Source organism: Cebidichthys violaceus, unplaced genomic scaffold, assembly GCF_023349555.1.
Source record: "Cebidichthys violaceus isolate CVI_PGR_0920_01 unplaced genomic scaffold, fCebVio1.0.p SCAF_26, whole genome shotgun sequence".
Lineage (NCBI taxonomy): Eukaryota > Metazoa > Chordata > Actinopteri > Perciformes > Stichaeidae > Cebidichthys > Cebidichthys violaceus.
This window is the reverse complement of record NW_027176439.1, coordinates 4,645,612-4,669,893: the sequence shown is the minus strand read 5'-3', so window position 1 is coordinate 4,669,893 and position 24,282 is coordinate 4,645,612. Positions and strand designations below refer to the sequence as shown.

At 42.5% G+C, this 24,282-nt stretch overlaps 2 protein-coding genes across 2 annotated transcripts; both read right to left on the bottom strand.

Moving 5' to 3' along the window:
- Positions 1–2,844: 2,844 nt before the first annotated feature.
- tal2 (T-cell acute lymphocytic leukemia 2) lies at positions 2,845–5,274 on the bottom strand. Its single transcript, XM_068720954.1, has 2 exons — positions 5,152–5,274; positions 2,845–4,103 (listed from the first exon to the last, which is right to left on the bottom strand). The coding sequence occupies exon 2, from the start codon at positions 4,087–4,089 to the stop codon at positions 3,751–3,753; it is 339 nt and encodes a 112-aa protein (XP_068577055.1). The 5' UTR covers positions 4,090–4,103; positions 5,152–5,274; the 3' UTR covers positions 2,845–3,750.
- A 3,197-nt stretch (positions 5,275–8,471) lies between these two features.
- Positions 8,472–21,049, bottom strand: LOC137879929 (protein shortage in chiasmata 1 ortholog). Its single transcript, XM_068720921.1, has 28 exons — positions 20,973–21,049; positions 20,453–20,525; positions 20,222–20,351; positions 19,312–19,402; positions 19,037–19,227; positions 18,787–18,952; positions 18,352–18,454; positions 18,134–18,263; positions 17,950–18,045; positions 16,766–16,895; positions 16,484–16,578; positions 16,084–16,335; positions 15,597–15,983; positions 14,484–14,690; positions 14,197–14,391; positions 13,996–14,088; positions 13,646–13,827; positions 13,496–13,568; positions 13,231–13,300; positions 12,731–12,906; positions 12,534–12,630; positions 11,974–12,085; positions 11,610–11,731; positions 11,355–11,442; positions 10,812–10,943; positions 10,447–10,596; positions 9,595–10,351; positions 8,472–9,157 (listed from the first exon to the last, which is right to left on the bottom strand). Coding segments are annotated over exons 1-28 (4,386 nt in total). The 5' UTR covers positions 20,975–21,049; the 3' UTR covers positions 8,472–9,071.
- Positions 21,050–24,282: the final 3,233 nt, after the last annotated feature.

The following is a 24,282-nucleotide window of genomic DNA, read 5'->3' as shown; positions in this document are numbered from 1 at the left end:
TCAGAGGACGTGTGAGGGAAACTAATGATGGGTGTATCACGGTGTTACATACGATCGCAGAATCATTCAGTCTAAATGTTGAATTCCAGATGAAATTAAATACAAGGGGCATAATGCACAATCTACGCTTCAGTCACTGCATTCCTGCTGCTTCCTCTCCTTCTGTCCTCCTTCCTCGCGCTCGTCTTTCCACCACAGGGTAAGGGTTACAGAGCATTGCTTTTTGAAGTAGATATTTGCATAATCAGATTAGGATGCGTGATTGTCAGTGGGCTCCCCCATCAGAGGGTGCTCCAGAGGAGAGAGGGTGCTGTCCAGCCCAACAATGGGTGACTCTCCCCTCCTCTCTCACCCTCCAACCAGCCTGCACCTGCATCCCACCCACCCATCCGGGCTGCAGGTCGGCTGCGGCGGCAGTCCACGCCTGGACTTGCAGCCGTGGAGGGGTGAGAGAGAGAGAGAGAGAGAGAGAGAGAGAGAGAGAGAGAGAGAGAGAGAGAGAGAGAGAGAGAGAGAGAGAAGGGAAAAGGGAAGAAGGAGGGGGTCTGAGTGCATGACGGGAGTGGGAGGGCAGGGGTTGAGCTGAGATATTTAAACATGCAGAGTGTGAATTGGCTTTAAGGGGATAAAGAGCTCAGGGCCTATCGGTTGGCACCCAACTCCAGAAATTCTTTTTCATGGGCGCCTCAGCCGGGAGAGCGAGGGGCTGCCTGCACTGATCTGGCCCATTGTGATAACAGATTCAGACAGTGTGCTAGACGCTGATAAGGAAATGTGCTCTCAATAGACGATTACCCTCGTACTTGGGAGAGAATAGTCATTCAGGCAAATATACTTGGTGGAGGGAATGAGAAGCGTACAGATTTGTTATTATTTTCCATGCAGGGTTTCATAATTCTGCTAGAAAATTGAGGTCAGAGTAATGCTCATATTGTCATTGGGCGATTTCTGTAAATAAGGGTGTATCAGCAAAATGCATTTCACAGCCTGATAGCATGTGCGCAAAAGCAAACACGTGCCTTCCTATCCGGTTTCAAATGATTACTGAATAACTGAACATTAAGCAGTTTAAATACAGCAAAAACATTCAACGTACAAAGAGGTAAACATTTTTTAATATTGCATCTCATGTTACCGGGAAGTACAGCTATTTATAACGAAAGTAGGTTTTTTTTTTTCAGTTCACCATGAAATTGCTCAATTCGCTGTGAAATTGCACAAGAGGTAAATCTCTCCCAAATGCATGCTTTGGGAGAGGCAGACTGCTCTGTACAGTTGTTTTCACTCTCCCGCTCCAGTATGATTTATTTTGGATGATTGCAGGATTACAATGAGTCACCTGTCAGTTCCCACAGGCCTCCAGTCAGTATGTCCAGCTGCCCTCTGCTCCGTTTACACACCATTAGCCCGAGTTTAACAGCCGGAGTGAAAGCGCCCGAGACCAACTCAGTGTTTACTCTTCAGCTCAGTTAGTTGCAGCCTTTTGCCTGAAAACGGGGCACATTTTTCGACAGTCACAATAGGCGATTAGGCACGTAAATGTCTGACCTCGGTTTAAATGACTAACAAGGAGACGGGTGCAAACAAAACTGCGGATATTGGAACTAGAACTGCTGAAACACATAGTCCATCAATCGGTTTGTTGATCGACAGGAAACTATTTTGATGATCGATTTGATGCTTATAATTAGTAAGTTACAAATATGTCCTGGTAGCAGCTGCTTTTCTCTTTTTTTATTGTAAAAAATATTTTTTTATTTGGTTTGCTGGTACGACAAAACAAGTCATTTGAAGAAGCGTCTTTGTACTCTCTCTATATATTTTTTACTGTTGTCTGATTTGCTGACTAATCAATTAATCGATTAATTGACATGTTTTTTTGATAAATCAACAATAAAAATAATCTCCCCTAATTGAAACTATAGTTGATTTTTGTTATCTTTAGAATATTTTGATTGCGTTTCCCATAAAAAGCATTAATCTAACTGCACAGTAACATTTCGTGAATTGATATGTTGGAATTCAGAGTTTAATTGCGAAGGAATTGGTGTTTTCCGTCATTTCTGTTGTTTGTTTTCAAGTAATATTCCTGCCTTTTCACTTTTCACTTATTGCCTCAGTGCTGTTAAATGCTGCGTGTAACAACAAAGTGGCGTTTTCCTGAAGAGGACTCCAGCTGCACGCTGGTCAACTGGGCAGTGTTTGACTCCAGAATGACCTCCGATCCTCGGGGCCACAAGTTAAGCTGTCACTTTCACTGCTCCTCTCACAGACCTGTGGTCAGCGGACAGAGGGCAGAGGTCAGCTTTGTGTCCACACGGTCATCACAGGACGTGTGGACCAATGTTTCTGGGCTTATTGAGCGCGAACAAAGAGGCAGCAGCTCTGCTCTTAACTTCACATCACTTCGATTTAGACGGTGTGAAATAATGTCATCGGTGAGCCACAATTTCACACTGCATACTGACTGAGAAGATTTTCCAAGGGTTTGAGTTGTGTTTTTGTTTTATTAGGTGTTCCTGGGGCTGTTTTGTCCCCCCCCCCCCCAGATGCTCCATTTCCTTTGTGCATTGCATTGTGGGACAATCATGTCCTTCAACACTCAGAAATCTGCTGTTTTAGTATGCATACTGACTGTTTTAAGTACACATCCTTCTGCCATTTTTTCAGTGTGAACACACTACAGTTCAAAACAGGCTTAAATGTAGTGAATAGTTAGAAGTCAGCTCTAAAATGTTTCCTTCAGTAAATATTAGGAATAATTTGAGTGACTTTTGTCATTAAAAAGATTCAGAAAGTGTTCTATTATCAAATCCTTTATTAAATAAATAGTTCAAATAAATAACATACTGTATATTCACAAGCACACCAAAATAACTTACAAAGGAGGTATCAGAAGATAATTAGCACACTCTTCACAGCAGACAATCAATTCATAATCTTTGGCTATATGACATGCGTATTTTACAAAAACTCAAAACACATTTAAATGAGAAGATATTAGCGTGGCGAAGCGTGTGATTACTCAAAGAGGATTGTCAGTTTTGCCGAAAATTCCTCAACCCAATCCTACGAATCGCAAGTCTGGAGTCAACCAATGCTGGACTGGTGTGAAACGGGTGAGAAACAGCAGAAGTCTTTCACAGAACGGATTCTTCTGAGGCCAAATCATCTCGGTTAATAAATATAAAGGTCAGATTTAGTCTTCTCAAGAAAAGAAAAAAAAACAGCATGTCGATTTAAGAAAAAAAAAAAGAAAAAAAAATGGGCCCTTGGCTATTTTGAGACAATTGCAGTCTGGAGAATTGGCTGAGCCATTATCTATTCAAATGCTGAATCTATTGCTTGAAATGAGAAATTCCTTAATCCCCATTTTCCTCATCGGCAAAACACCCTGTCATTGCAAAACCCAATTAGTTCCAGGCTGGCCGGCAACAAGGAATATTAACATGAAGACATGAAGGGAATATTGTACATCCAGGTTTTTACACATCCATTCCATGCAGAATACAAATTAATTTTCACCCGCAAATCATATTTCAACACTGATCGGGAGGCTGTGCCCAGGTTGTCAGCCACGTTTGGGGTCCACAAATATCACACAATATTGCATCTTCTGCATTGAAACACGGGAGTCACACACTGGTGACAAATGCAGAGAGTAAATAAGTCTTGAGGAAGGAACCCAGGAAAAGGGTCAGAAGGTCCACTCAAGAGTTTCTTTTTTTTTGTTGTTGTTGTTGTGTGGTTCTACCAGGCCTCGGAGCTGTCGCAGCTGGATCCAGGTGACGGGACTTCAGTGTCACTGGTCAGGGCCCAGCCGTGTGGAGGGGAGTGCAGTTGCTCCATGTTTCCTCTGAGAAAGGTGAGCAGAGCGGTGGGGGAGTGGCTGGCCGGCTGACCGCTCTGGCTCTCCAGAAGCTGCACCAGGAAGTTGATGTAGCGCATGGCCAGACGCAGGATCTCGTTCTTGCTCAGCTTCTTCTCCGGAGGATGAGTGGGGATGAGCTTGCGGAGCTCGGCGAAGGCGGTGTTGACGTTGTGCTGGCGCCAGCGCTCCCTCGTGTTGGTGAACACCTTCCTGGTCATGGTGCCGAGTAGAGCTGTAACGATCAGTCGATTTATCGATTAGTCGATTGACAGAAAATGAATCAGCAGCTCTTATATAATAATGGATTTTGCACAAGTTCCAGCTTGTTAAGCATGAAGATTTGAAGTTGTGTTTCTTTATGCTTGTCTTTCTCAGATATGATCGTTAAACTGAACATCTTTCGGGTTTGGATGCTCTTTGGACAAAACGAGACATTTAGAGACGCCACCTTTGGCTGTAGGATATTAGAAAGAGATTTTTTTTTTTTCACTATATATTTGGGACATTTTATAGACAAAATGATTAATCAAGAAAATAATGTGCATCTTAATCAGTAATAAAAATAATCCTAGTTCTGAAGTGACTGACTGCAAGGAGAAAGAGTTAGTGTATGTCACGAGGACAACTGGCCACATTACTGTATGATTTTTAATTGCACAGAAATTACTGATATTGATAGAAATTATTTATAAGAAATATTTACCAGGATTCATTTTGTAATTTGCTGCTTATTTCTGAAAGATACAACCCCTCATATTTCTCCTCTTTTTGTCATAAATTGACATATTCAAATGGTTGTTTGGCTACCAGGCTTTCACTGTAAATATAGATTTTGGAAATGCTTTTACTCCCCCTACAGTGTCTCGCATTAACAAGCAGTGTACACACTTTTAATAGATGTAATAATAGTCGATAACATACTATAATGTAGCAGATATTTGTCAACACATCCTCCTGTGGGCATCCACAGGTGTATGAACAGATAACGAATGACAATACGGTGAAACACAATATGAGGCTGTGTTGTTATAACTGCATTACAGTGCATTATAAACCATTTATTAAATATTAACATAGTGGGGGTTGAACTTAAGTGTTACCAGATTTGATTTTAAGAGATTTTCTGCTTAAATAAAAGCTGTTCTGCAGCAAAACAAAATCTAAAATGATCATTAACAAACAATTCTGTTAAGTCTGGTATAAATGCACATCCCCTCGTTGATTAACACATGGCCTGAAGGGGGAAAACGAAATGCTTCGATATACCACAAATGTCTCACCTGTATGTGTGTAGAAATGAGCAGAAATCTCAGTTGCAGAGTCGTCCTCTGCAGGTCATCAGTGTCCAGGAGTCCGCTGTCAATGTCCACTCAGATGTGTCTTCTCATGCTCGCTGAGGGATCCTTATGAGCGAGAGGGAAGGAGAGAGTAAAAGAGAGAGAGTGTGGGAGGGAGGGAGGGAGGGATGGGGTAAGACTGCCGCATGCTCGCATCCCACATTTTATAGCAGGGTGAACCCTATTGTGTGACGTGTGCTGTCGTGGAGCCTCTGTGGCATTGTGTGTGTGTGTGTGTGTGTGTGTGTGTGTGTGTGTGTGTGTGTGTGTGTGGTTGGTGTTAACTGAGCAGTGATTGTTAAAACACACTCCCCCCTCCACTTCTATCATTTAGAACCAACGGAGGGGGCTTTCTGATTAGATTATCCATATCACTTTAAATGATTTTCATAGGTGTTTCTGTGCATCATTTGACAGGATTCTGCCTCTTTTTTTTTCTTTCTTCTTCTTCTCCTCAACAGCCTTTTAAGTGACTATTTGTTGCTGCTTTTATGATTCATTGCTCGTTTAATCCTTGAAGGTTGGCACTAAAGGTGATAAATACATTCCCATTGAAGTGAAACTGAGACGTTCATCTCTCTGATCCCTCTCTTACCGCTGTGGACACTTGTTCCTTTCTGTTTCTCTGACATTAGGCATGGACAACCCACCGTCCGCTGCGCCGTGGAAAAGACCTTGATATCGCTGCCTGCTCCGCTATTGAATTCAGCCTGATTGGGCTACAAAAGGTAAAAATACCATATCCAGATTGACAGTTGAACAATATGTGTTTTGTTATGACTATGGTAATCTTGTTGAGCCATTCCAAGGGGCCACACATAAATTACAGCATCCTGACTCACCTCTCTCCAACCACTCCCCTCTCTCTCTCTCTCTCTCTCTCTCTCTCTCTCTCTCTCTCTCTCTCTCTCTCTCTCTCTCTCTCTCTCTCTCTCCCTCTCCCCCCCTTTCTCTGCCTCCCACTTTCAACCTCCGTTCAGATAAAAAAAAAAAACCAAGTCTAGTTTAACCAATTGTCACTGTTCCTTTTACACCCTTCAAGTGTTGTTTCAAAGACGCAGCCTTCCATAAAAGTCTCTGTGTGGAGTAGGAATTTACATAATCCGATTAGGGGCTGGGATTAGCTCCGGGCCTGGAGAACGGGCCCGATGGGGGCCGTTTTCTGAATCGGCCATTCATGGGCCCTGCTGCACGTCCAAGAGGCTGCACCTGCAGGCCAGGCGCCGGCGCTCAGCGGAGGCTGCGTCCAGCCTCCACTGCAGGCTGAAGGTCTGCACACACACTCACTGCAGGCCATTTTGACCAGTCAGTTGACTTCCACCAACAGCTACAAGGCCAGGTGAAGACTACACCTGTTCTGGTGCAGTTTATCTGTCATGCTGGTTGGGGCCTATAGGCAGAATAAGCATGACGAGCTGTGACGCTACTTGTGGAATAAATTATGTTGAATTCTAGTGCAGCATTTTGACATGTTAGCACACTGAGAGAGGCAGAATGAGATGACTCATAAAGCCTGGTTTGAATAACAGAGGGTTACTGCTGTGTATTATTTATGGCATACCGTGTGTTTATTAGACTACAATGTGTGCTGCAGCTTCAGAGAAGAGCAACAACAGTTAGTTGAATAATCGGTAAGTCGGTCGACAACCTTCATGTGATTCACTGCTGACCAAGCCTGACGGACGAGTTGGTACAGGAGATGAAAAGAGTAAAAAAAACGTGTTCTTTTCCCTTCAAGTATCAATGTTGTTTCATAAAAATGTAAAAGTTGGCACCGTGGTAAATTAATAAAATATATATATGGTTTTAATTATCACTCAAAAGTTGGTATCTGTCAATACATATATATTTACCACCAGATTTAACTGTGAAGACATATAGTTGGTCAACAAAAAATAAACAAATACAATAAAGTCCCAATAATAACAGTAAATGTTTATTTATGCTAAAATTCTGTCTGTCCATACTGTACACGTTATGACTACTTATTGGGCTAATATTGATTCATATTTTGCCTTTTGTCTCCCATGATTATGCCCCGTTCCGTATTGTTTACCTCATCTTATTAACACGCTGCACTGTTTGGTTATTGAGTCAGATTACCGTGGGTTGCTTCTGCTGATCTGTAATGCGTTCTGTCTTAAAAATCAGTTCAGGTTGAAGCACAACAACTGTGCACCTCCGAAGCAGAAGCCCCTCCCCCTACGCCTGCTGGGGCCGTGTGGGTTTTTTTTATGTACAGAGCAGAGGAAACACACAGGTGACAGTTAACTGCTGCCTGTGATTAAAGATAACCACGGCTGTGTGACCTTTACAGCTGTAGTCGCCGTAGAATCCAAAATCTAAAAAGGATGGCTTCGGTTTAAACAGCCTGTTAATTCCCACAACGTCTCCCCCGTCCCATTCAGCTCGGGGTTTTAAGTATAGTCGGGGGCAATTACTCCACCATTACTGCTGCTGTTTACCGAGCCTTCACACGGGGACTCCTTTTGGCCATCCTGCCCCGCATCTTTTGTTCCTGTGCCATTTAAAAAAAACAAACCTTTTAGACTGTCTCTTTTGTTTGTCCACTGCTTGTTAGAAGGCAGAGGCCAGGGAGAGAGAGAGAGAGAGAGAGAGAGAGAGAGAGAGAGAGAGAGAGAGAGAGAGAGAGAGAGAGAGAGAGAGAGAGAGAGAGAGAGAGAGAGAGAGAGAGAGAGAGAGAGAGAGAGAGAGAGAGAGAGAGAGAGAGAGAGAGAGAGAGGTTCTAAAACAGAAAAAGCCCCCCCCCCAAAAAAAGCTGGCGGGTTATTGATGGTGGCTAGCCAGAGCTGGATATGGCTGTCCAGAGGCAGGGAGGCTTGGAGTCGATGTCCCTCGGGGTTGTCTTTGTCTGGGGATCGTTCCTGAGGGAGCTGGCTTCACTCTGCTGGCTCGTGAAGATAAGCACTCTCTCCACATGCTGAGAGACGATGATAAGGGGATTGCTTCACTAAATGAAAAAAGAGAAGAAATAGCCCCACCATTGGAGCTGCTAAAATGAGAGGCTTTATCAGTTTAGCTGGCAAAGACCCTCGATCCCGCTCCTCCAACCATAAATCACAATTTGTTTTTCACTACTGAGCATGCTCTGTATGGAGAAAAACTAAATGCGCACTGTCTTAATCTTATTTTGTGAAAACAAAAATTGCTAACAACGTCCTTTTTTTAAAAATGACTTACAAGCAGTATATAAACATATAATAAACAGTTTATACACAGTTGGAAGATGTTTCAGCCGTTTATTAATTTGCAGTATTTTGAACAAATACAATTTCACCTGTAAAGACATGTTATAATATTACAACTGTGTTATAAAGGCATTTATTATCTGCTTATACACCCGAATCCAGTTCTGAGTGTCTAACGATACGGGACATTCAAAATGTGCATAAAATGATAAACAAGTGTTGTAGGTTTGATTAAATAACCAAATCACATAAATACAATTTGTGCTGTGAAATTCAAGCACAAAAGTCTCCAAACTCATAAGAAATATGATAACTATTACAAAACTAAATATTTTAAAGTATTTTATATTATGAAAATAATTATTTTGTCAGCAATTACTGCACTCCATTGAGATTTCATTTCTGTTCCTGCTTTTTTTTTTTCTCAACACAGCTGGTTTTAAAAGACAAATCAGGAAAGGAGGCCCGTTAATGTTAATAAGAGAATATATGGCTAAAATGTAGACATTTGATCCACATTTTAAAATGGGAAACTTAGCTTACAATAGAAACTATTTTGCAGACTAACCAGGCAAAATAAAACACAACATGAATTCGAAAGCTTAAATTATTCAATTAACTTGAATCTAACAAAACGTCAGGAACAAAGCATTCCTAAAATAATTTAAGTCTCGTCTGTCCATCGCTTCTGCCGGGCACCTTCTCGTAGCTTAACCTCCCCTTCTTCTGTGGCGTCAACACTGCAAAACAAAACACAAGGAAATGTCTCAATTCGTCCAATAAAAACAAAGCAGCACCCGTCCAAATGTAGCGCAACATTTTTGACTTATTTACAAAAGAATTGGCAAAAGGAAATTGGAAGTGAAAGTGCTTTTCCATCCAGTCGGTGGTGATTCGTCAAGATAAACACTAATTCTCCAGTCGGATGCTTTTTTTAAATTATGTCGTTTCGTTTTTTTGCCCTCTTCCTCTGCAATGTATTAATGGCACCCGTCAAACTTCAAAGGGTGGAAAACAATGTATTTCATGTATTAATTTGAGGATGTGGTGTTTCTCCAGTGGATGTTTAAGTCACATGTTTCATGTACGATGTGATTTATTCAACAGGTCTTCTTTTCACTGCACTTTGTTTGTATTTTGCTTTTATTGAGAAACAGGTGGATGGATAATCACTCACCTGTTCCGACCACACCGGCAGCCTCGCCGCTCCTCTTCCTCTCTTGTCCTCTCCACCATCTGGAGCCATAGCTGGCTGAAACCGTTGGCGTCTCTCTGCTGCTCGTGAGGCAGTCGTCTCCGCTTTGTCCTCGCCCCCACAGCGCGACTTCTGTAGGCGGGCTCAGACGGTGGGAAATGCGGTGGTGAACATCTGGATGCTGGAGGCCACCGTAGACCGCAGCGTGAGAGGAGGTCTGACTGTCGGCTGGCTGCTGCAGGATGTGGCTGTAGCTGAATGTGGAGTCCAGCTTGAACGGGCTGTCCAGCTGGACTCCGTCGACACCGAGGTTGGACGGAGCTCCCCGTGTCCACTCGTCGCTCGCTCTTCTGACGACTCTCCCCACCGCTCCAGCTCTGCGTGTCCAGCCAGAAAACGTCACCTCCTCTCTGCCTCCGTCCTGCTCTCCCCATGGATCACTGCTGGTCCAGCTCCTCTGGAGGGGGACATCCGGGCTGCCAAAGGAGGAACTCAGGTCGAGTCTGAAATCTGCGTTTTCCTCCTGCGCCATAGAGTCTGGGTCCGGTTCGCTGAAGCTGCGGTCGGCCCCGAACAGGAAGCTGGCGTCGTGGTCACTACGGAATAGTTCTGGATGGGTGTGGATGGGGGCTTCCTGCTCTGGGTCCACAGTGGTGGTGGTGGTCCAGGGGCTGTTGGGTGGATTTGTCTCAGTGATGCCTGTGGTCAGTGTGTACAGGGAGGTGGTGTCACTGAACAGCTGAAACAAGCAGAGAAGAGGGGCCGTTTAGTGCTGATACGTCACTGAAAAGATTCAAATTGACTTTATTATGTGTCATAGGTATCTGTGATCACCTTGAGGACTTTATGTGGCACCTCAGGGAGCAGCTCCATCAGCTGAGACAGAGAGGCCCCCAGGAGCCACTGGACGGATGGCGCTCTCCTCAGCATTAGCTGACTAACCAGAGGGTTAATACACGGGAACTGCAGCAGACACCTTTCCTCCTGCAGGGAAAGAAAACAACACAAACTCCACAGATGAAAGTTCTATTTGTATCGTGATATAAAGACCTATAAATGATCTGAATGAAAAGGTCAAGTTTGACACAGCAGAAGCCATTCTACCCTGCAAGAGTTGTGTTGAAGTAGTACTGAAATCGTAGTAAACCCTTTCAACTACATACGGGACTACTTTATGTAACTTCCTCTGGGTAGATCACCTCTGAAGGAGTCACAGTCAGCCAGTTTCTGTCCAGGTAGTTGAGAGGCTCCTTCTCACTGGCCATCAGGCTGTGGAAGCAGATCCGACTGATCCATTGGGCTATTTCTGTCACCTCAGACACAATCAGCACCTGACGACCAGAGTGGCAGAGGAGGTGGTTTGTGTTGTTTATCATGCCCACCGTCACCCCCACTCATTTAAACTCACAACTAATCAGTGAAGCAAACAACTTGCTTTTCAGCCAATTTGTGGTTCAAACTTAATTTAATATCTCTTATTGATCAAATAACGTCACATTTATTTAAGCATATAGCACAGGTCTCCATCACATGATTCTATGATCTTTTTGCGTTTTCATCCCATAATTCTATTTTCTTAAGATGCAGTCGTCGGTTCATTTTAAAAACTTTTTGTGCCAATAAGTTCACTTTAAAGACATAACGGGATAACTAAATAATGTGAAGTTTTCAGCACTATTTTAAATAATCCAGAACAGTTGAGGGCAGAAAAAAGTTAATCTTTTTTTTTTTTTTTATTCTACCTTGATGTCTAGATCCTCAGACGTCATGCGGAACAGCACCAGAGACGAATAAACCAACACCAAGTTGCTGAAGGCTTCAGTGGAAAACCTGCCATCACACAGACAGACAGAATCAGTGACTCTGTGTGTGTGTGTGTGTGTGTGTGTGTGTGTGTGTGTGTGTGTGTGTGTGTGTGTGTGTGTGTGTGTGTGTGTGTGTGTGTGTGTGTGTGTGTGTGTGTGTGTGTGTGTGTGTGTGTGTGTGTGGGCACTGACCCTCCTCCCTGGCTGTCTCCACAGTGCAGGATGAGCCAACAGTTGTTGTATTGCAAAGAGAGAGCGGTCAGCCTCATCACTACCCTCTCACTGGCTCGCTCCTGACACAGTTCATCCTCCTCCTTTACACACACACACACACACGCACACACACACACACACACACACACACACACACTTGCAGTTTGTTGTTGCTGTCAAGACGGAGATTTCTTTTCCCCACATTTCCATGCAATATCCAAGAATTTCAGTAGAGGGAGATAAAAACATGGAAGAAATGCAACACCATAATTGATTTTGTGTGTGTGTGTGTGTGTGTGTGTGTGTGTGTGTGTGTGTTACACAGCAGGTATCTCCCTGGTACCTGAATGACGATAGCGGTGCTTTCATCCACTGTGATCACAGCGTAGTTCTGGGTTCCTCCGAGCATCTGCAGGGACGGACAGTGGCTCCTCTCCAGCACAGTGATATCAAACCTTTAGCATGAACACGTACAGAGACAACGTTCACCACATGGTGTTCAGATGATAGCTTATCTTCACTGGCAAAGACGGTAGAAACACCGGTCTGTAAAAAAAAAATAATATATATATATATATTTAAGATTTATTCCTGAAATGTCTGGAGGTAATATAGAGTAACTCTGAAACAATCAATCGATTTTGTGATCACTAGAAAATGAATCGGTAACTATTTTGTTAATTGATTAAATATTTGGACCGTTGGTCAGACAAAACACAATATTTGACGACATCAAACGGGCATTTTGTCATCATTTTCTGATAGGGATGAAAGGTGAATAACATTTCTCTACTGTTATTCAATGATTTTAGTAGATTCTATAAATTGATCATCATATTGATGTCCTTCTTACTGGCTGTATGTGATTTAATTGGACTTCGCTGGATGAATGGGAACATTTACCCTGACTCCAGTGTCTGTAGCAGCAGAGGACAGTTGAGAAGCCCCTCTGTGACAAACAGCACATACGGAACATCGTTCTCCAGGAACCACACAGCTTCTGGAAACAAACACGCGCAGTTTAGAGGAAAAACATCACACGCTACCTACCGCACAACAGTGTGAATAACATGCGTGCGGCGGCGGCGGCGGCGGCTGACCAGTGTCGGAGACGAGCGTGTTGAAGGCGAGGTGGCGGATGCTCCTCTCTCTGCACACCGTGGCCCACGGTGACTGGCCCGGATGGTCGTACTCCACCAGCAGAGAGAAACAGCTCCAGGGGAAGTCTGGGCCCACGTGCCGCTCACACACCACCACACACACACTGTCGCACACGCTGCTGGGACAGGATGGGAGTGAGGAAACCAACACTGTGTTCGACATACAATAGCGGCGTCACATATTTACTTAAGACAGCAAACCCATTACCACTCCGTTACACCGAAGCACTCTTCTGAATCGTAGTATAGAGTAGAACGAGGAATGACTTTTTAGTTCATGTTCGTAAAACTCAAACTAAAGAGCACTTTAAACAAGCATTTGCTGTGTTTATGCTAGCAGTGCTAGGATTTGAAAAGCCACCACAAATTCTGGATGTGATTTATGAGATATGCGCTGAAATATGATGCAATGAATGCAAAAAGAAACGGATCATTTGTACCTGCTGACCACACTGGCACCATTCAGTTTTTTCATGTTCCCTTCGGGACGAACTGCTATGACAGCAGCACCTGAGACGACAAACAAGAAACATACTTAACAGTGTGACACACACACACTCACAAACTGATGCATTACTAACTTCAGTTCTGTTTTGTCTGTATTCCAGAATCTCGAGTGTTTGTAGTGTTTTCTTGTGGTGTTTCGTTTTCATGAGAAGTGTTGTTGTTGTGGCCGATCAGTGAAAGAGATAAAGGGTTGCTCACCAGCCTCGTGGCTCAAACTGCTGACGATTAAAGATCTGATGTCGTCAGAGTCGACCGATATTAAGACAAGAATCTACAAAGAGACAAATGAGCCAGGATCAGAGCAACTTACTCACAAATGACCACTGAAACCTGATTGGTGAAACTGACTTTCTCCCCGGTGCTCTGTGCCGTTCTGCCCTGCAGCCACGAGGCCAGCAGCTTCTGCAGCTCCAGCAGTTTGAGGTTGGACTCCTGCTTCTTGTGACTGAGGTAGAGGATGATCTGCAGCCTCTTCACCAGCTGATCCAGACTCCGCTCTGCACGCGCCTCGGCTGCCTCGGTCAGGTACTCTTTAGTGCATATGGAGAACATTTCTTTAAATGCAGATTGATGAATCACAAAATTCTCAACTACACTTCAAAGCCCTGAAAACATGTATCCTCCTTTAGTTAAACTGAAAAAAAGATGTTTGTCTTAACTACAGAACTATATATATATATATATATATATATACCGACCCAACGCAGTACCGAGGTCACACTTCAGCAGCAGCTCCTTAAATGTCACCAGCACATGAATCAGAGCCGCCTGGTTGAAAAGCACTTCCTGATCTGTACACACGAGGCCAGCAGAGGGACTTAACACCTCACTGAACAGTTACAAGCCAAAACTAAGGTTGTAAACATGGTGTTTCTGCACTATGACATAGTATTTTGTACCTCTGACCAGCTCTGCGCTCTGTGCATCTGTCCCGCAGAGCGCTCTCTCCTGCTGTTTGAGGAGGAAGTGCGTTTGGTCCGGGCCCAGACAGCTGAAGTCTCCTCGGACGGGAAAGTTGAGGCCCAGCTGTCTGGCAGCGCTCAGACGGGGCTGAGCGAAGGCCAGCAGCTCACAGTGGGCTCGCTGCTGGCTGTCTGCGAGGGAGCGAGAGACACAAACTTCAGACGCTTTTCTCCAATGAGGACAAGCTGAGACACTTGTTTTGGTATATTATCGGGTATCGTACCGGTAGCTTGGACTTGTACCGCTCTGCTGTCCGGCCCGTTCTGAGAGATGGACTGACGGACAGAGCGATTCATTTTACCCGTCACCTGACCCGCTGCTGTCTGCTCTCTGGTAGCATTTGCTGACACGGCACCGGTCATATACGTTGGCCTCCGCTCCGGAGGAGGCCGATGGTGCTCAGATGGTTCTTGTTGGTCCACGTTTGGTGCTGATGAAAAGGATGAGATGATATAACAGTGTGTAAATAGACACTAGTGTCACTATACTGAGATTGAGTACTGTAAGGTAAATATCAAAGACAGGTATCAGGAACTTGAATTTGGGAGCCTCCCGTTTTAAAGTCGATATTAATAAAGCCATGTCAAGGTTGACAGGAGTAGTTTAGTGCTAAAATTAGCACCTATTTACATAATCAAATATCTACAGGTCATTTTCCTCCATTTTCTATGAATTATTTGGTCTACAAATAAATAAATAAATATGTCAGCAAAGAGCTAAATATTTCCCAGAGCCCACTGTGACACCTTAAAATGTCATTTTGTCAAATCAACAGTCCAAAACCCAAATATATTCAGTTTCATAGTCAAAAAAAAAAGTGAAAATATTAACATTTGAAAAGCTAGAACTAGAAATTTTATTAAATTAAATACAAATAATCTATTATCAAAAAAAGTTTGATTAATTTCAACTTCTGTGTGTTATTAATTATTTTGCGCAGCAATAAAAATAGAAAGATAAACACATAAATAATGAAATAGTTTCATGAACATTCTTGATTTGACCACCAGAGGGAGCCAAAGTTTAAAACAAAATTAAATCCTACATCAAGTGACTTCAATAAAAGGTACGACTAGTGCATATTTCTATTTCACCTAAACAAAAAAAAAAAAGAATATATTGATGGTAATTTGGATTCTTTTAAAATATTAAATCTAGGCTCTCTACCTTCCACTAACCTATAATTCATATTTTTTTTTGAGTGGCATGCATCTATACCAAAAATAAAAGTTATCAGATGAAATATGTAGGAGGTGATGAAAGTCCTCTGCAGGCTTTACAAGAGGAACACTGAATAAATGCATCATCTATTGAGTCATTTAGCATCACAGTGTACCTGGAGCTGAGCTCTGAGGAGCTTCAGTCACCGCAGCCGTCTGCTGAGATCTCAGCACCATGAAGGTGTCCAGAGGGTCCAGGTCCTTCACTGGTGGACGTCTGGTAACCGGTCTACGTGCGCTGATGCCGTTCTCACGGGCGGGAAACGCGCCCGCGCCATCTAAAAAACTCTCTTTGGTGTCGGCGTTAGCGGCGAATTTAAGAAATGTTACGGGCGCAGGTTTCACTTCCTTGTCGTTTGTGTTGACGGCGTGCATCGGGGAGGCGTTCTGACACGTAGCGGCAACGGATTGTTTCTGGAGACGCGTGTCGTCAGCAGCGGTTTCACGTTTCTTCAGTTGAGGTAACGGAGTTTTGTTTGTGGGACTCATCAGGACAGATGTGACTGAGACCAGAGGAGACGAGAGGACAGGTGAGAAATCTGTCTAAAACAACCAACTAAACGCTGAGTCCAGACTGAGTCGATACAGAACAGAACTACTCACTCTCCTCGTGCTCAGGGGACAGTCTTTTGAACTCCTCCATCTCTTCCTGTGCGGTGGAGGGAGACTCCGGCCTCATGCTCTCTGTGAAGTCTCTCCCGCTGCACAAATACACCTGCGGAGCTCTGACCTCCATCTCCGACTGCAGTTTGTCACCGACGACAACGACGACGAAGCTCCGATTCTCTGACTTCACGACTTTCCAGGCTTCAGACAGCGGCTGGAAGTCGACGGCCGGTTCGTATATTTGAGGCTCTGTGAGAAAATGCAGCAGATTAGATCGTTAATAACATCCTCTGTAGATCTATTTGTAGTGTAGGTCTCTTAAACTGCCAAGATTAGAGATTCAGGTAACACAAGAACTCTTACGACAACTACAGATCTGTGAAGACTGAACATTCACCTGTCAGTAGAAAGCTCACCACGAAGGTCGGATGCTTCTCCGCCATCCAAAGAGCCGTCTCCATCTCTGTCTGAGCTCTCGCTGACAGCACAGATCTACATGACGATCATTGTTACATATTAAACCACACATGGATTTAATAATGCTAATGCTGTAACAGATAGGGTTTCATTCTATATAGCTACTTGTCTTCATTAACTTGATGTTTAACGCTTCATCTGCCCGTCCGGTGGGAATAAACTAAACCTGATCCGGATGTGACTCCGTGGTTTCATCACTCACTCTCCGCAGATCGCTGACGACTCCTCCTCCTGAAGTCCACATGTGGACGGACAGATGTGGGTTGGACTCGTCTCGGCACTCGGAGTCAAAGTCACGTCCAGCTCCATCTCAGTGAGAAGCCTCACACGACCTGAGAGGAAGATCGGGTTAGTTTGTGCTCATCGCCACACCGCCACCGTTTGCACCACCCTCATCCCAACCAATGATTCATATCAACACTGGAATTTAAATACTTTACCTGAATATTCATATTTTACAGTATTTTACAAGTAGAAATGGTGTGAAAATACTACATTACAAGTAAAAATCCTGAATTTAAAATGTTACTTGAGTAAAAGTACAGCAGTATTATTAACAAAAAGTAGTTCTCATAACATTGTGAAAGCACAATATTACTACAGAATATTACACCATCCTGTTTTTAACACTAAATAATACACTTTAATATTGTACTCAGTCAATGTGGAGTTCATTTGAGGTACTTTATGTACTACTGGGTAGATTAGTACTGCATCATATCAGATGAGCAGATCATGTTTATTTATGTAAAAAGTAACTAGTAACTCTTAAATGTTACATAAATGTACTGGAGCAAAAAGTACAATATTTACCTATGAAATGTTACAGTACAACTATAAAGTAGCAGGTAAAATGTGAATACTATAGTACTTACTTGACTAAATGTACTTCGTTACATCCAACCACTGCTGGTACTCCATTACATTTCAGAGGCAATTATTGTACTTTATTTAACAGTTATAGTTACTTTTCAGATGAATATTTTAATATAAACATATGGACTTGTTGGACCAGTTCATACAATATGATGCATTATAAAAGATTAAACTTCCTGGCAGTATATAACGTATAAAAGTACGTATTCATACATCATAAATAATGATCCCATAATATAACACTAACAGGAACCATTCTGCCTTAATGAGTACTTTTACTGTACTTTTGATGCTTTAAGTACATTTAGCAGCTAATACTTTCACACTTTTAAGCAACTCTTAAGTAACATGTTGAATGCAGGACTGTTACTGGCCTGGGTGTGGTTTTGCTACTTTTACTTAAGTAAATGATTTGAGTGCAACGTTCTAGTAAAGCAGCCACTGTAGAAACGATCTGTGTCCAAACATGATGACCTCAGTTCCTCTTTGTGTTTTCTCTCTAATGTTTACCTGGCGGCTCCTTCAAGCCTCCCTTCATGTCGCACTTCTCCTCCGGTGCTTCATACTGAGAAATGTCAGCCGACGCCGATCCATCAGAAAGGAAAGCTGAGAGAAATGTGACTCCGGTTTATGAGTTTACTTTTCTGCGCATGTTTATGTTTCCTAATTAACTTACATATATATTGTTAAATACCGTTATAAAGCACATCCAGGACTGGAAGCTGCTCATCCAGCTGTTCAGGAGCAACAATCATTGGATCACAAATGCTTGAAAAGGCGGTGCAGTGCTTCAGTGTGTCCACTACGACAGGCAGCAAAAGAGACTCCACAGAACAACAAAAAAATATACTTTAATTAAAGTAACTTTAAAACATACGAAAGAAATCATTCGGCGCTTTTCTTTTTCGTTACCTCTTCCTTCATCGGCGACTCTTTAGCAAACTCCTCGTGAATGTTTGCACACGTCTCAAAGTCCCCGGTTACATCGGGAGGCTTTTCCAAAGACGCACAGTGCCTAAAGAGTAGTGGGGGAAAGTAACTAAGTACATTATCTCAAGTACAGTTTTGAGGTACTTGTACTTTACCATTTCCATTCTCTGCTACTTTGTACTGCCGCTCCACTACATGCAATATTTGACTTTGTACTCCTCTAGAGTTATTTGATAACTTTAGTCACTTTCTTAATAACAAGCATATATAATCAACAGATAAATGATGATGTATGATTATAGATTAAGATGAGACTTTATTGATCCCCAGTTCCGCATTCCACCACTGCTAAAAGGGTCGTAGTGCGACAGACTTTAACAATAAATAAACACACACTCAAAGGATAAACATACACACCTGAATATGGCGTCCTCAGAGATGGTATCTCCCGTTGAGCTCAGCAGAGGGTCGTCCACAGGAAGCGTCCTCAGCCTGGACAGCTTAGCTTTCAGCGAGGGTAGACGTCTCTTAAAGTGAGGCAGGTGATCAACAACCATGAGCTCTTCTGGCAGGAGGAGATCATCTTTCACAGATGGAAACATTATTATTGGTGAGAAAGACAATTCATGTCACAGATATTCTTATTCTCATAGCACCATCGACTTACCTTTGTTTTCATTTCCATGCTTCATCTGGTCGGTCGTACACTTTAAGAATGATTCCTGACACGGATAATTGATCCTCGTCTCTCTCAACAGGCAGACATACTCATCCTGGTCCAGATCCGTCAGTGAGCCGGGATTAGAGCTGGGTATCACCTCCACATCCCCTTTCACGTCACTCAGAGTCACTCGAAATCTGGAATACAAATATTTAGAATCACGCCTCAAACAGTAAAACATAATGAGAGGAAAATGATGCACAGTGAGACGGGTTTTTAACCTTTCTGGTGAAATATCTGCTTGGCTTTTTTCTCCCAGGTCATCGAGCACAGAACCACTGATGAAGAGTTTGCAGTTTGAGATCACCTTTCCTACGACAAGTTCAAAAGAAGTGTGTGCGTTAGTCTCATTTAGGGTACTTTGACACCTGTAAGTATTTATGTACATGCTGTTTCAGCTTTATTCATTCAATAAGACCAGAATAAATGGGGTTAAGCATGAAAAACATTTGAGCTTTACAGTCGCTCTTTACTGGACTCTGTTAGCTTCCTGTCTGCTCTGATACTGGAACGTTAGACAAGGTCAGAATACTCTTTATTTGGGAATCACTAATATCACAGGAATATCAAACACTATGTGTAAATGTTACGATTAGGGCGATTGAAAAATCAACAGAAAATTGTTTGAATAAACACCTAAATCAGTATGATCTACTTATAGTGGATCAGAATTCCCTCAGAGATGATATGTGCAAGCTATACTGTAAATTAATAATTGTGGTTATCATGCTATTTTTGAATTATTATTGTATCTTCTTAGGGATAATTGTTGGTGCTTTCATTTGCATAAATCAGAGCAGTAAGAATCATTAGTAAAGTGGAAATTATTACGTTTACTTGTATAGATCAAAGAAAGTGAGGGATTTGTGTCCCCTAACTGAAATATTCATTTTGAGATTTAGAGAACATAAACTTAAGTCACATTACAGCATTTTAAACACAAACCCCATACTGTACATCTTTACAAAGGGAGATTTTTTTCTTCTTACCAATAATGTAGTTAGTAGGAAATGGACTGGGCTACAGTGTCTTGGACGACATTTGATATTTAAAATGAATAAAACCCTCTTCAGAACACATGCAACCAGTCAACACAGTGGTGTTATGACCTTGGTTAGACCGTGTCTCTACCTCTGGTCCATGGTGTCCTGTAGGTGTCTTCCGGCAGCTTGCCCCTGTGCGGGTACAGGTCACTGGTACCAGTAAGGTACGGTTCTGGCAGCGCCAGTGAGTTCCTCATTACCTTCAGACTGGTGGTGGTCTGAAATAAAAGGACAGAGGAGGAAGAGCAGGGAAACATAGCTTTGAGGTTAAATATTATAAAAAGTAAATATAAGTATAAAAACAAAACACTAAGCTCACCTCAAAAACATAGTCGAGAGCTTGAAATCTGACTGGAGGGAAAGTTTGCATTGGAAAACTGTCGTTTTCAGACCTGTAACGTTAAACATAAAATATTATCATAAAAGCTGCAATTCAAAGAAAAAATATGTTTTCAGGAAACTGGAATTGCATAATAATCCCTGTCTAAACAACACAATATTAAACAGATCACTCTTAACAGGTAAATCCCTTATTTTAATTCCTAACATAAGCGCGTCTATCAGATAATACGTCTCACAACATTAGCTTAGCTAAAGTTAGCTTTGTTTAGCTAAAGTTAGCTTTGTTTAGCTAAAGTTAGCTTTCTTAAGCTAAAGTTAGCTTTGTTTAGCTAAAGTTAGCTTTCTTAAGCTAAAGTTAGCTTTGTTTAGTTTAGCTTAGCTAGCTTGTTCTACGTCCTTCAACTCATTATATATCAAACTAATCAAACTAATACTTTCAACAGCACAAGTTGAACAAATAATAAAAACGTAAATAATCAGGTATTTTATAAACTTACATAATACTCGGCGACGATTTATTTTTAGTGTTTTAGGTGTTTTTACAGGCAAAGTGTCCATCAGGGGCTGGTCAGCCAAAGAGCATTTATTGCGGATGATACACTTCCTCAACGCATGCGCTTGAGGCGTTTGTTTTATTCTAGTTTTTTCGTAGGTAAGGTACAAAGAGCATTCATCTTTATTGACGGACAGGACTACATGGCCGCTGTTGTGCTGTATCAACGTCATATACTGTACAGCATTAAGTTTCCTGGGGCTTTTTATGATTACATTCCAAGAAAAACATCATAATTGAGTTAATGTCTCATTTGTTGGCCCGAGAATAGTCAGAATTTAATATTTTCCCAATTTGTCGGAGTCTCTGCTGTAGGTTCTTCCCGTTTTGTCCCGCCTTGTAATCACATTAATTGAGAACAGGTGACACTTTTCTAGGTGTCAGGGTTGCTCGTAGTCCTTATGTTAATTGCACGTTATCTTTGGCATCACTGCAGCGCGGCCTGGTGACCACATTAGGGCGAATTGTTTGGACACTACTGTTTTTATCCTTTTATATTTTTTTAGCAGATTATGTTTTTTCCGTATTTCCTCCTGCCCACTACATTTTCACCAGGTGGATTAAACGATGCACCAGTGGCCTAGTTGCTGGGCGGTGCCGTTCGGCGCTACATGTGGACAGGTAGCTTCTGTGACCTCCAACTAAATGTAAGTATTGATGCGCAGACATGCAAAACCGAAATGCTCTAAATTCATGTAAAATAGCATATCTTATTTTGATGCCAATGTTTTGCGTAGAAGCAGTACTCTGTACAGTTGTGGGTAAAAAAAAAAAAAAAGGTGGTACTTTTGTCTTTTTGTGCAGAGATTTGTATATTTGCAGGAATGTAGCACAACATGGAAGTGAAAGCAATGCTCTGTATGTTTTAAAATATTAAATTACAATGTGTTGTCCCTAAATCAATAACTAATCGTGATCTCAATATTGAATAAAAATAGTTTCACTGGCTGCTTGACATCATGGTGTCAGTCTGAGTGATGTTTGAGTCTCTTTGGTGTTGTTCACTGCTTCTTCATGTTTTGGTAGACCAACATCTGGAGTGCAGGTGTGTCCTCTGGTGTCTCCGTGTCCATGACAGCCTTTACTCTGCCGGGTTTGTCCTTGACCTTTTTTGCATTTTTCAGCAGATTTGACATCTTTTGGGTCCAAGCAAGTTTGTAGGCCACTATTGGGTTTTTCCACAGTTATCATGGAATGCACCGCATTCTGTTGGTTTGTCCACTTCTGCAATGACTTCCATATGTTGCAGTTCATTTCAGTGCATCAGTGGTGTCTTCCTTGGGGCATGTAGGGGCAGCCTCTGGTTTGATCAGTTTGTGGTGTTGTTCTTTCAGGCTGTTGAATACATCCGAGACTCTAGAATGGTATGTCTGCTGTCCGTCCTTCCCACGCTGCTTATCAGTTTCATTAGATGTAGTAGATTTAGAGCTTGTGCTTCTATCTATTTTGAATCCTAGAGGATTTCCTTCTAGTGTTTTATCTTCGGGGCTGATCCCTTTCACTCTATCCAGCAGGTAGCAAGCAAAATATTGGGAACTTGGCTTGTGTCTTGAGGAGTTGTCTCATTTATCCACAGACAAATAAACTGTACACATTGCTTTGCTATTTTTTTCCATCGGTTATCGGTGAGCTGGCCCGGCTTGTTAACACTTCAACCACCCTGCATCCAAGGCATTTATCTTGCCGGTTAACTGTTAATGATCACTAAACGAGGGTCTGCAATGGCTCAGAAAAAAATAAATACAAATCAGGCATTCCTTGTCTTGTTGGTGGCTACTGGACGGATGTTTTTCTTGAGTTTATTTGTATTTTGTGATATTTTGCTGGGTCTTCCTGACCCTGGTCGGACAATTACAAAGTTAGGAAAGCAATAACTCGAGCCTGATTGTTGCCTTACGCTTAAAAGAATGATGACGCTTCCGCTCAGTGAGGTATACGGTTTATTAATCAGTACTGGGATCAGATCAATACTCCGTACTGGTATGAGAGCTGAAAAAGTCGGATAGTGAAGAGACGTTTTTGAATCGGTGGATAATTTTTGTTGACGTAAATATACTTCCCAGTACGAACACTTGAATAGCCATAATTCAAACCATTGTGTCCTAACAGCTGTGAAGTGCACTAATCCAGTTTTTCCCCTCCCTCAGTTCATGAGAACGAGGGCTGGGAGGCAGCGTGAAAGTAAATCTTATTGCACTTGCTCTATGGTCCGGGTAATTTTATACTCGAAAGTCATACTTTTTTCTTTTTTTTTTTTTTTTTTCTTCTTTTGCTTCATGGGCCACTGAGCACCTTTCATGAGAATGAACAGGGCCCCTTCTCCATCGCTGTGTCAGGCTCTCTCTACACAACCATGGCCTCAAACCTGCTCTGCTGCCTCTTGGTGTGATTGTCGGTCAAACTTTCAACTTGTCACGGTCTACTTCTTTTGTGTTTTGGTCAGATAGGTGTCAGTCTTCTCGCTAATCAGTGATGCGTCCCCCACCGCCGCAGCTCACATGCATCCCCCCCCCCCCCCCCCAACACATTCAACTTCAATGGGAGGACGCACGTTTTCTCCGCACCGCTGGATCTGTGAATCCAACTTACGACCTGGATAGAACTAGCAGCAGCATTCTGAACGAACTGCAGCTGCTTTATGGTCCCTTTGGGGAAGACCAGTTAAGAGACCATTGTGATAAAACACACACACACACACACACACACACACACACACACACACACACACACACACACACACACACACACACACACACACACACGCGCACAGGAAATACACGCATGGATGTGCTTCTCTGGCGCCACTTTGGGACACCAGACACCTAATTCTGGACACGTTAGTTGTCTTTATCTAGGTCAAAGTTTTGGCTCATCTAATTATCTATCTGCTCTACACAATGCAGCAGTGATTCAATTGGGCTGAAATCATCAGCTGCGAGAGCCAGATAGGAGTTTATCTGCATAACTGTGATTATTAGGGATGCTAATTATCTGTTAAAAGACAATAAGTAAGTTAGTTACTGCAAAAATACAATGAAATGTTTTAACGGTGTTAAAAAAAATGCATCTTGGGCACATTTGTTGCTGTTATTCCTGGTCGGCGCTCTCACGTCTTTATGTAATCAGGTGACGTGACTTAATAAGATGGTCTGGTTGGTCTTCTTGCACCCTCAAGTGGTGAAGCGCTGACATGACGAGATGGCAGTCGATGTTTCCAGATTTTGGCAATGAGCAACGGCTCTGCTGTGCGTTCA